The 13,203-nt window shown below is 50.9% G+C and overlaps 1 protein-coding gene across 1 annotated transcript in view; it reads left to right on the forward strand.

The window, feature by feature from the left end:
• Positions 1–8,140: 8,140 nt before the first annotated feature.
• TGFBI (transforming growth factor beta induced) overlaps positions 8,141–13,203 on the forward strand; it is a 32,455-nt gene continuing 27,392 nt past the window's right edge. The window contains exons 1-2 of the mRNA XM_067731815.1: positions 8,141–8,330; positions 12,970–13,068. Of these exons, the coding sequence (XP_067587916.1) occupies positions 8,197–8,330; positions 12,970–13,068 (233 nt within the window). The 5' untranslated portion in view covers positions 8,141–8,196. The remainder of the gene's footprint in view (positions 8,331–12,969; positions 13,069–13,203) is intronic.

Consider the following 13,203-nt stretch of genomic DNA (forward strand, 5'->3'; position numbering starts at 1 on the left):
ATTAATGAATCTGTAAATGTTAACTGGGTTCCTTGCTGACTTATGATGAGGTTATAAAAGAAGCACAGGTATAAATACGTGGGCCAACTGTGATGGCAGACCCAAGGGCTAAAGGCTAGAGCTGGTGGACATGGCAAAGGAGAATCTCCATGAAGTGGGAAGGTCATGGAAGGGAGACCAGCTGAAAGAACAGTAGCCCAGAAAGGTTAAGGAATTTGCCTGAGGACACACAGCTTCTCAGTAACAAAGCCGGGTTTAAAGGGAGAGTATTATACAGGTAAGTGGAAGCAAAGAGGTAGCCCAGGGCTCTGCACAGAAGAAGCGGAAGTGGGCTGTGTGAACCGTGTGTGGGGAGGGTGGAGGAAGCACGTGCCCTGCAGGAGCCAGAGCTGACCCTGGGACACATGGGAGAGCAGGCGAGATGGATGACGAAGAGGAATTCTACGAAGGACTTAGAAGCCAGGCGCAACAGAGGGAGGGCAACACCTTGGAAGTGTTTTGGTGTAGGAACCAAATTTGGTGTAGGGTGGATAACTTTTATGCTCTAATGTAGCCTTTTCAGTGTGTTCCAAGCTTTGTTCAATGTGCATGTATTTCTTTTTAAATCAGTGGCTAAAAAAGATGTTCATTTAAAAAAAAAAAAAGAAGAAGAAAATAGGCAGAGAAGTCTGGATTTTCTCTCATAAACAATAAAAGCCATTGGTAGTGTCCTAGGAAAGCAGTGCTTTGGTGAAAGTGGTGTTTGGGGAAGATAAGACCAGTAGTGGTGGGATAGATGGATGGCTGTCGATCAGAGGAGGGGTGTGGGCTGCAGGTGGTGAGAGGTGAGGCCTTGGGGATCTGGGGTATTTGAGTGGTCGATGGGGAAACAAACATCTAGGAGCAATTTAGAAAGAACACTTGTAGGGTCTTGGTGACCGATCGCATGTGCGGGGGGGGGGGGGGGTGAGGGGTGGGGGGAGAGGCAAAACTGGAAGCAGGCTTTCCAGCCTTGGGCAGTGAATACAGAAATGGAGAGGAGCTGGACAGAGGCGGTGTGAGGATTAGTGGACTTGGGAAGGCGTTGTTTCTCTGGGGCGTTTGCCCTCCATGCAGGAAAACTTGACGGGAGCAGAGGAAAGGCATGAGTAAGCTTTGCTTCTCAGGCCAACAATCGTCTGGTAAGTTCCCTACAGTGGGCATCACTCCATAAGAGTATTTGAGGTCAGGCAATTGAAGCAACCTCAAAAGTGCCTCTGGATTCTTCTCTTGTAAGATATTTTATCTGAGCCAAATCAATGCAACTCTCTTGTGAAAAATCAGTTTCCCTGGAAATAAAGTTGGGTTCTAGCCAACAAGTAGCATTTGGCAAGCCCTGATTAAGAAAGCCAGTGTTCAGAGAAGTTGTGAAAATACAAGTCATTTAGGAAGGTAAACACTGGGTACCTAATGCCATTTTAGGGCTGTGACAGCTGTTCTGTCTCTATCAGTTGTAGAGCCTGAAACTACAGGTTTATTTTAAGTTCTTGCTGTTACAAACCTGTAGACCACCCACGCCCCCTTTGCAGGCTTTGAAAGGGGAGACGAATTGAAGATGACCTGGACTGAACACAATTTCCTTTCCCAGTTCAGCGAGTGGAAGCCACCAAATACCCAACAGCTGGACCTAGAGAAAAAGCCACTTGCCAGTCACCCAGGCATCTTGACTGTCATTCACAGTGTGAGCTGGGCTTCCATGAGAGCAAAGATTTCCAATGTGGTCCTTGGTACAAATTTTCAGGGGTTTTTTTTTTTTTTGGTCAATGGCTATGTTTCTTGAAAAGTTTTATGTAAATTGAATCCTATTTTAAACGCATCTGAGCTTTAGCTATTTAACAGAAACCTGTAGGCCTGTGCTTCTCAAACTTTGAGGTACACACAGATGACCTGGTAAGCTTATTTAAAATGCAGAGTCTGATTCAGTGCGGGGTGGGGGTGGGGCAGAGGGCAGTATCTAAGATTCTGCATTACTAATACGTTCCAGGCTGCTGTTGATGCTGCTGTTGCACATCACATTTTGAGTGGCAAGGTTATGGAAAATCCTTGAAAAACCAAATCTGAATCCCCTAAATTGCACTATAATCACCCCTTAATTTTAGTAAGTGGGGATGTTACTTGCCTTTGTTTGTTGGGTGGATGGAATAATTGCAGTGTGTAAAGTACCATTCTAAGTGCTGTGTATTGTACAAGGAATGGAAAATTTCTCCCAAATTTGATTCAAGTACTCTTAAAAATTGGATATCTCATGCCAAAACCCACCCTTCCCTCTCCCTGGCGAGTAGTGGGGAACTGAATTGTAAGAGCTCTCTCATTCACTACATGGTGGCAGGTTAGAAAGCCCAAGTGTCCTCTGGGAATTATTTTGACCGTGTCACCTGTCTTCACTGATGCCTAACATCACCCAGAACACCACCCAGGGAGGATGGCAGAAGGGAGGCATGAAGTTGGTCAAGCGGCAAATGCCAGGTCTCCTGCCGACAGACCCCAGAACCAGTTTCTTTCTGTGTTTCCTTTGCGGAGAGCTTGTTGGAACTACTCACTCATCTTGATGTTGAAGCCCTGTTGTCAAGCACAGCAGGGTTGTTTTCAAAAACTAAACTGTTCTTGGTGATCTCGTAAAAGCCACAAAATGAGAAACTAGTCACTTTTATAAAGTGTCTGAAAAAGTCTAGTAATTATTGTTCCAAACAAGCCTCTCTTTCTCTTTAGTTGGTCTAACATGGAAAGAAGAGGGAAATCTTTCCCAAATGAAAGTGAGCGGGGCCAGCCGCAGTTGGTGGCAGGACATCTGGGATGGAGGACCCCTGTTCCTTTCCCCAGCAACATCTTTTCCTGTGGAAAAGCACCCCTCCCACAAAGCAGCAATCTGTGGTGGAGGAACGTGTTTACATTCACAGGGCTCTGCATTTTCTGGTTTTGGAGGGAGGCGAGTGGTGGAACACAGAGTTGGAATTTTTTTTACATCTAAACAGTAAATGAAGTATTACTGTAATCTCTTTCCTGAGCTCATGGAAAAACTCAAGTCATCGAATGTTAGTTTTACAGATCAGGGAAGTTTTTCAACGAGATTACCTGACTTGTCCCGGAGCCTATAAATCTTGCTAGAGGGAGAGCTGGGCTGGGGAAGGCACAGCTCCCAGGCTCTTACACACATGGGGCATCTTCCCTAAAACTGTGAAGCAGCCAATGCTCCCTCCCCAGGGGAGACATCAAGCCCAAGCTTGAATCTCTGTGAGCACTTCCCAGTGTCCTATGCCAAGCAGTCCTGTTGAAACAGAGAAATGTTTTGTTTTCAATCAATTAAATGATTATTTTCAGATGATTACACTTCTGTACGTGCTAACCTATCATATCTTTTCAGTGATCTCTATTACATAGTGCCATTACTGGGAGAGGTAATATCTGTTGGCCACTTTACATTAATTATATCATGTAATCTACCCTAGAGTCCTCTGAGGTAGGTTTTGTTATCAACTCTATGGGCAAAGTAGCAACTGAGGCTCCGAGGGGTTGAACAACTTGCCCAAGACCACACAGTTTGTAAGTAGTAGGACTGGGATTTGAACCCAGGTCCCCTGCCTCCGGAGCCTGCACTCAGCAGCTTTGTTTTACCAATGCCATCACTCCGGCAAGGCTGGCAATCTACCTGATGGATCCTGGCTTGGGCACCCCAGCTTTAAACCTAAACCATGAAGCAAAGTTGCTAAAGGCTACTTCCGCACTTTTCAGCATGTATCCTTCCCAGAAACTTCCTTTCATTCCTTACCCTACCCTTCTGGTCGGGACCACCTCGTTTTTATAAAGGAGTTATTTTACAGCAGCTTAGACTAGACAATCCATGGAGGCTGCTGTGTTCTTAGACCTCAGCCCAGATTTCCAGCTCATGATCTTAGCAGCCGTCCACCTTGACTCACTGAGTAGTCATTGCCAAAGACACCTCTTTCTTTGCACGAGCACTGTCTGAGAACAAAGCCAGCAGATAAGATTTTTGATGTGGAAATCATCAAAACAGTTCTTCCTATCCCCTGGCTTTTCTTCTTGAGGCTCCAGGAAAAAAAAGAAAATGATAAACCCTACAGTGAGGAAAAAGGACTCATAGATAAAGTGGAGCAAAATCGCAGGCGCCTGAGTGCTGAACTTAAAGCCACGGGAGAGGCGTCCTCCTCCCTCAGAAAGTTGTTTCCAGGAAAGTCCACTCATTCCAGACTGAAGTATGCGTTTGACAGTCCTCACCAGCCAGCAGAATGAGCCCCATCTGAACAGAGATAGACAAAGGGATCATCTCCTCCAAAGTGGCAGAAGTCCCAGCCCGGGAAGCAGCGCCCCACAGCTAGCCAGGGGAGGGACTGTCCCAACCCTCCCTCCAGGGGAGATGGGAGGAGAGGAATGAGCAAGGGGATCAGGGAAGGACCTGGCTCTCCCCAAGGTCAAAACCACCCCGGAACATCCCCTGGTCTTCAATGAGGAAGGTACAAGCTGGGGTTAGAATGTTCCAGAAGACATTCCGTAGTCTTGTGGTCTTTGGTTTGCTGACCAAAGACTAGGAACCGCACAGTGATAGGGTTCAGCTTGGACCCTCTGCCCCACCTGGCAGTGATGGTGGCTCTCTGAAGTCCTCTCCTGTGGCCTCTCAGGGTCTCCCTGGGCCCCGGTTCTGTCAGGGTTCCTGCTCTGTTTCCCCTCAATCCCTCCAGATGGGTGCTCCCCAGGGCCTGCCATCTCCTCCTCCTGTTCTCCAACACACGCGCCAGAGGGAGACTGCCCAAGTCTAGGGCTTTAGCCACCACCTGCTAGTGTGATGACTCCAATCTGCATCTTCAGTGCTCACACCTCCCCTGAACTTCAGACCTTCAAAGGCAGCTCCCTCCTGCACATCTCCACCGGAAACGTGGGTGTCTTGTCAGGCATGATACGAACGCACCTGGAGTCATGCCTCCCTCCCCACGGGCAACCCAATGTGCACCTTCACCAGCGCAGCGTGCCCATCGTGCCCGTCCTGCATCTGATCATCCCAGCTAGAGACCTTGAGGTTGTCCCTGACTCCCCACCCCGCTCCCCTCCATGCCCTCAGGTTTCCCAGTCTAGTCCATGCTACCACTGAAATCTCCCTGAAACCTGAACCGCCCTCTCCTCTCCCTCCGCCACACTCCCAGCTCAGGCCCTCAATGGCTTTTACTCCCTCTGCGCTCTGCCCCTCCTCCAGCCCCAGACTGCTCTGCTCCAGCCTCTTCTTGCTTCCCTTCCCCTCACTCTGATGATCCCCTCCTCCCTCCCTCCTTTCCAGCAATGTCCTAGCATGTCCAGGCCTCTGTAGACTGTGTCCCCTGTCTTCCACACTGACTCTCCCCTTCCTTTCTCAGATAATCTTCTTGGAAGAATCGTCCACACTCTCTATGGCGCCATCACTTCATCAAACCACCATCATCTGGCTTCGCCCTCCTGCTCCCATAGCCAAGTCCCCAGCGCCTGTCTGTTTCCTACAAAGCAGATAAGCTTCAGATCTGTGTGCAGCGGTACTCGCTGCTCACAGCCCCCTCCTTCTGGGGCTGCCCATTGCCTCCTGCTCTCTGTCAGCACTGCTTCACCTCCTTGCTGGCTGCTCTCTGCCATGCCTCCTCTCCATCATCTGTCGTCACCCACCTCTTGCTCCACACGCCCAACCAGAGAATCCATCCGCTCCCATGCCTTCAGCTGCCTACAGCTAAGGCGGACTCCCATGTTTGGATCTCCATCCCAGGATCCTCGATGGAGCCCCAGATCTTTACATACAACTGCCCACAAGACAGCTGGATGCGTCGCAAACACTTCAAGTCAGTATGTCCAAAACCACTGACCCTTTTGCGGCAAATCTGCACCTCCCTCCATGCCCCTGCCAATAGCACCTTAGATATCCCTGGCTCCTCCCCGCCCCCCCCCGCCACTCTCTGGGTACAGCCTCCATGTTCTGCCGAGTCTGTTACCTCCTAGACACCCCCTGGTGTGCCACCCTTCTTCACGCCCACCTCCACTTCCACGGAGCAAGCTCTTGGTCCCCTCCTGGTCACCTGACCTTCCTGCCTCCAGTCTTGCTTATTTTATGTTATCCTCTCCTAGCCTGCTCCTGCCCCTGGCCTGCTTCTCCATCATCTGCAGGACTCTTAGCTTGGGTCTGGGTCCTGTGACATGGCTTCCCTTCTCTCTCTCCTTGACTCTGCCTCCCCGTGCTTCAGCCAGCCGGACACTTTGAGGGCCCAGAACGCCCTCGCTTTGCCTGGCTAACTCCTTCTCACCCTTCCAGCCTAGAGCAGGTGCCACCTCCTGTCAGGCCGGTGCTTCCTCGAGGCTCGCAAGGCCCCAGCTGCCCCTCCCCATAGCAGCTTGTTTTCTGGCCCACGGGTATCCGGCCTGTGAACTTTTTCAGAAAGAGCCTGGATCTCACTCACGCATCCGTCTTTGTCTCCCCAGGCTAGCAGCTCAGGTAATTGGTGGGCGATTAATAGGTGCTTCAGTGAATACTTATCTCCCTGCCAGGTGACTGTTTGTTTACTTGCTCTGAGCTCCTCCAGGGCAAAAATCTTGTCTTTGCTATCTTTTTCCAGCATCTTTCTCACACTTAGTGCTATACAGATGTTTATGAACAGAGACATTTCTCCAAAGAAGATATACAGCCTGCCAACAAACACATGAAAGAATGCTCAACATCATTAATCATTAGAGAAATGCAAATCAAAACTACAATGAGATATCATCTCACACCAGTCAGAATGGCCATCATCAAAAAATCTAGAAACAATAAATGCTGGAGAGGGTGTGGAGAAAAGGGAACACTCTTGCACTGCTGGTGGGAATGTGAATTGGTACAGCCACTATGGAGAACAGTATGGAGGTTCCTTAAAAAACTACAAATAGAACTACCATATGACCCAGCAATCCCAGTACTGGGCATATACCCTGAGAAAACCATAATTCAAAAAGTGTCATGTACCAAAATGTTCATTGCAGCTCTATTTACAATAGCCCGGAGATGGATACAACCTAAGTGTCCATCATCGGATGAATGGATAAAGAAGATGTGGCACATATATACAATGGAATATTACTCAGACATAAAAAGAAAGGAAATTGAGCTATTTGTAATGAGGTGGATAGACCTAGAGTCTGTCATACAGAGTGAAGTAAGTCAGAAAGAGAAAGACAAATACCGTATGCTAACACATATATATGGAATTTAAGAAAAAAAATGTCATGAAGAACCAAGGGGTAAAACAGGAATAAAGACGCAGACCTACTAGAGAATGGACTTGAGGATATGGGGAGGAGGAAGGGTAAGCTGTGACAAAGCGAGAGAGAGGCATGGACATATATACACTACCAAATATAAGGTAGATAGCTAGTGGGAAGCAGCCGCATAGCACAGGGAGATCAGCTCGGTGCTTTGTGACCTCCTGGAGGGGTGGGATAGGGAGGGTGGGAGGGAGGGAGACGCAAGAGGTAAGAGATATGGGAACATATGTATATGTATAACTGATTCACTTTGTTATAAAGCAGAAACTAACACACCATTGTAAAGCAATTATACTCTAATAAATATGTAAAAAAAAAAAAAAAAAGACAATGAGCGTGTACCAAGGTGGCGGACCCCACCCTTCTCCACGGTTTCCAAGAGTAGCTTGGAGTCTAACAAAACCTGCCATATATATACATATATACACACATATATATATATATATACACACACACACACATATATATATATATATATATATATATATAGTCTTCTGTCAATCAAAAGATTTACTCCCTATCCATCTTAAAGTTAGCAAGTTGGGGGAGGAGAGAGGTGCGCGTGGAATGCAGAGGCAAGTATGATGGGTAGAATATTGTGGGAATCAGCATGGCCTGAGACCGCTGAGGCATGTTCGGACTCAGGACCCTGCAAACCTCGAGGAGGGAGTGAAGGAGTGAGGCCCCGTAGGCCCGTTGGTGGACGCTGGGGAGCACGGGAGAGAGGGGCTAGTTGTGAACGATCTTGGGCCGCGGAGGGGGAGTGGGCGGGGCGCGGGGCGTCCGCAGCCCGCCCTCCGCCCGCTCCCCGCCCCTCGGGCGGCTCCCTGCGCTCCTCTTACTTAACCTGCCGGCGGCGACGGCACTCGCACTCCCGCACCGCTCGACCGCCCGCTCCGCGCCGCCTCTCGCTCCATGGCGCTCCTCGGGCAGCTACTGCCCCTCGCCCTGGCACTGGCCCTGGGCCCCGCCGCCACGCCAGCGAGCCCCGCCAAATCTCCCTACCAGCTGGTGCTGCAACACAGCCGCCTCCGGGGTCGGCAGCACGGGTAAGAGGGCGCCCCATGGGGGGCGGAGGGACTGGGCGTCGGGGCCGTCGGAGCGGGCTGGGGGCGCCGGAGACAAAGCCCGAGCCTAAAGCAGGCTGTGTGGGACGCTCGGAGGGACCAGCCCTGCAGGAGGTGGAGGGAGGGAGGCGGGGACGATGGAGGAAAGTCAGCAGGAGGCACTGTGTAGAGGAAGCGGATGGGAGAGCTGACCCATCACCCCAACTCAGGCCAAGAGCGTGAGAGGGACCCCGGGCTTTGAGCTTCTCCCAGCGGAGAGCGCTTGGCAGCTCTCTGCCCCGAATCACCGTGGGAAGGTGGCCAGGGCAGAGAGGGAGCCCACCCAGCAGGGCACAGATTCCAGTCCAGCCAGGTCCTTGTCCAGTACCTTCAGCTGTGTCGCTGGGGCCACACAAGCTGGCAGCAACCGAGGCCCCCAGGCTCCTGTTCACCTGTCCAGGCCTACACCCGCGACCTGGCACCAGACAGTGCTCTCCAGGGGCAGCAAGGGCAGTGCGGCATCTGCTCCCCAGGCAGATGAAGAGCAGGAGAGTGCGCTGAGCCTCACACACATTGTACAGATGGGGAAACAGTCTGGAGGGGACACACCACTTCCCCACAGACCTTCAGTACGTACTGGAGCAGGGATTGGAATCGCTCTTAAAACACTGGCTGGGTTTGTAAATTTGGGACATTATCATTGCAGATATCCCCTTGAGACACTGAAGATGTGTTGGTTTTAGGGGGCAAACCCAGGCAAAAGGTCTGACCTGGTAAAGACCCTGGCCCAGACGCAGGCAGGGGTGGGCAGTGTTTCTACATCCCAAACTAGGCCCTCCCGCTTCACACGTAGCCAGGCTGTGCTGCAGCTTACAGCCCACCTGGGTGCACCGCCTCCTTTTTCACAACTAGGTAGAACTGTATGTGGACAGTCGTGTCACGGCCCGAATGCCATTGGGTCTGGCATTTGCTCCCAGGTGGTTCCCAGACCACCAAGTGACTGGGCAGATCTGTACTCAGATCAAAACTCACCATTGGAAGTGATCAGTGTTGTCTCCATAGGGCTTTACAAAGCCTTGGCTCCCCGCCCTTCAAAGCGCCCCCTCCTTGGGAGCGGTCATCCTTGTACCCTCTGCCTGTGTGTGGCCTTGTGGCCTTACTTGGCCGTTCAGGTGCCCGGGGCTGTGGGGAGGGGACTGATGAGAGTGAGTCTGACCCCTCTGCAGAGTGAAAGCCATCCAGGCCATGCTACAGCCTCAGCACCCTGCAAGAGAGAGGAGAGCACAGGGGATGTCCCGGGGGCTTTCGCGAAGTGAAAGATGCCCCTTTGACTTAGGCCGGGTACAGAAGGGTGAGGGGACAGGGCAGAAAGACGAGGGGGAGACGAGGCATAAAGTCAGAATGTGAGCACCTGGCATTATCATTGTCTCTGCCCAGCTCACCATCGTCCCTCTGCCTTTCTTACCTATGGAGCATGTCCTGTTTGGGTGCTGCAGTCCTCCTGGGAGGTTTCTGTTCCTGCTGTATCTTCTTAGGCACTAAGTCAAGAAGAAGCCCCAATAGCATGCCCTGCAGCACTGTTACCTGGAATGGAAGCTTCCCCAATGGTGTTGACAGGGTTCCAGCAGGAGCCACCTCTGTGGCAGGCCTCCTTCCTGTCAAAGCCCAGAAAAGCCACAGACCAGCTGGAAAATAGGTTTTCTTTTTCTTTTTTAAATGCAAATGCTCTTTATTTTAAAGTTCAGACATTAGATCAATTTCCTCCCTCCCCGCCCTCCCCCCACCCCTGCAGGCTAATCCTCTCGATTAGCTGCTTGCAGTGCAGTTGGAAAGGCCTATAGTGATCTGTGATGGACGGGATGGTCTAAGCAGTCCCTGGTGTGCACCCTCCCCCAATAAAGTCTGGACACGCAGGCAGGTGAACTGTGACAAACAGCTGCAGACACAGTTGCGTTTACTCTGATCTAAGTGTCCCTGAAAACCTCACAGGGCTGCCTGACTTTGCCCTTGTGGGTGGCACCCTGTGCAAAATGGATAACCGTGTTCAAACTCCCGCCATCTTTTAAAGTGAGATCTGGTGGGAAGGGAAAGGTAAGCTCTTCTTTTACGGAAATGTATGTGTGCTTCACATGGCGTGAAGGAAGAAATAATAAGCAGGCCCTCCTCACCCTTTATCACTGTCACCACTTTCGCTTTCATCTATTACCACAACACAGTGAGCTCTGTAGTGTGCGTTCCCATTTTACAGATGGAGAAACTGTGGCTTGGTGAGGTGGAGTGACTTAGTCCAAACACAGAAATATGTTGGGAAACTAGGGACTACGATGTGGTCTCTTGACTCCCGGCTGTTATCTGTGTTGCTATAGGGAAGGAAAAAAAACAGTACTGAAAGAGAAGTAAAAATGCAGTCACACTTCCAAATATCAACAACCAAAACTGGACTGAATTTTCTGAAGCAGTTGATTTTCAAATCCAAGTTGAACAGCAGAGCTGTTGTGCTTGAGGTAGAAGGCCCAGAAATGGGGTGCTCATTTTGATTAAACTTCAGCATAAATTTCCTGTGTACACAGCCCACCCCTCCCACCCCGATGTGAGAGGGAGTACGTCACAGAGACCCCCAGCCTCCGCTCCTGTCTCAAAGGGCAGCGGCAGTGGAAACTCGCTCCGCAGAGGAATGTTGGAGCCACATCCACAAGAGACACTGAAGATTTTGCCAAACGCCTACGGAAAGTTGCAGGGAATTCATCAACAGTAATTGTTTCCTGCTTGGTCAGATAGAAGAACTTCTGAAATTGTACAGCAATAAACAGCACCTACAGCTGGAGTGTGGCCAGCGGGGACTCTCTCAGGGTTATCTGGGACTGCTGTAACCTATGAATGCCGAGCAGCAAACTGAGAAGCAAGTTGGCTTCTGTAAAAATCCTCTGGAGGCTGTGGGCATTTGGTCAGACTCAGCCAGGAGCAAGGGGATAAGGGCTGTTCTCCCTGCTGGCCTGCGGTTTCCTCTCTAGCCTCAGCTTCTCTCACCCTCAGGTTCTTAACAGTAACTCACTAATGTTTACTGGGCTTCCTTGGCCCACTCACCTTTGCCTGCTGAACCATGAACTGGACAAGAGGTGACATCCAGGTGGTAGAAGAGACAGGGCAGAGAGGTAAAGGGTCAGTGTGCCCTCCCACCCAATAACCTGACTCTGAGTATTTGAGAATTGACCAAGTTCCTGCAGCCATGTAATGGGGACGGCAGGTGCTGCCCTCACTGCGGTATCAGTGTCTTCCCGAAAAACACCATGCATCTCAAATGAGGCCAATTGATTATATTTGTAAGGTATCAGAGGAAATGATATTTAGAACTGACACCTGAGGTTCTCTGGGCGTAGAGGTTTTGTGAAAGCCCGCAGTCTCTCCGCTTTGCTTTTCTCTGGCTTGTGATTCAGCCAGGTGAACTGCCTGCCTCCGGCTCAGGAAGACTGCCTCCACTTGTCACCACACAGCCACAGCTGCCTCCTTCCCCAGGGGCTCCCAGTAACTGTCCTGCCACCACATGGCCTGAGCATGGTTTGGGTCAGAACTTGGTACACCGGGTAAAATAGGCAAAGACAAAAGCCCACGTCTCTGGGAAAGCAGACTTCTCAGCAGAACCTGGGTGTTTGCGCAGGGTCGCTCAGGATGCTTCTGAGCTGGGTGCTCCTGGGAGCAGGTCATTCCAGGCCCCGCTGCACCTGATCTGGTGCTCAGCCGCATCTAGAACATGAAAGAAAGAACAAGGCAGCACACCTTCCCTCGGGGTTCTTTGGAGGGTAATTGAAGAGAAGACATACACGCCCTGATCAGTTTTGGGTTCTGTTTGGTAGCCAGCGTCAAACAAGGGCTGTATCACTGGTCAGAGGTGGACAGAAGTGTGTCACCTGGGGCACTGGAAGAGGGCTTTCTGCGGGGAGTGGGATGCAAGCCGGGGCCTAAGTAATAAACGACTGAGTTCAGTGAGTGAGCATCTCCTTCCAAGGTCCTGACAGCAGCTGGCCATGCCCCCTAGTTTCCAGGGTGGACGCTTCAGATAGGCCGTGTTTGGGAGCCAGGCAACTGCCTAGGGACGCAGAGGATGTCTGTGTGTGGAGCTGCCTGGGAGGTGCTGGGGCCCGGACCTCATGACCACGGGACCAGCAATGCCCACAGGGAGGCCAGGTTAAAGCCTGTGAAAGTTTGGGCTCCGTGTGGAGGAGAGGTGCAGAGGAAGGCTGGGGGGCCTCTCTAAGCTGCTGTTCTTAGCAAGCACACCACTTTTACTTAGCTGATATTCTCCATCTATAACACGGAGTCTAAAATTTTTAAGATGTTTGTAGTTACACTTACCAAATGTCTGTGTCAAAGAAGAATGCTTAAATGAAATTACATCACTGTATGAGATATACTTTGACAATTTTTAAATCGGTGGGGGGGGATATTTTCAGGGGGATGCTGGAAATCTAGGTCATGAAGGCCAGAATGTACCCCCAAGTCAGCCCCTGGAACCAAGACCGAAATGACTGTATCTTCTCCATATCTAGAACATTCTGGTGACCCAGGAGGGCCCACGTGGTGGGAAGGATGTGGAGGTGGGTGGACATGCTGACCATCTTGCTAACACGGCAGCTTTTGTTTTCAGCCCCAACGTGTGCGCTGTGCAGAAGGTCATTGGCACCAACAAGAAGTACTTCACCAACTGCAAGCAGTGGTACCAGAGAAAGATCTGCGGCAAATCCACGTGAGTATCTGGAACTACCCGAGACCGCCAGCCACTGGGGAGGCTGCCCTCGATGTGCACGGACTGCAGTCGCCCCTGGGCGTGGGCTAGCCTTCTGGAGCCATGAAGATGCGTGTGCAGACATGTCAGGGGACT

The sequence above is a fragment of the Pseudorca crassidens genome, chromosome 3, assembly GCF_039906515.1.
Source record: "Pseudorca crassidens isolate mPseCra1 chromosome 3, mPseCra1.hap1, whole genome shotgun sequence".
NCBI lineage: Eukaryota > Metazoa > Chordata > Mammalia > Artiodactyla > Delphinidae > Pseudorca > Pseudorca crassidens.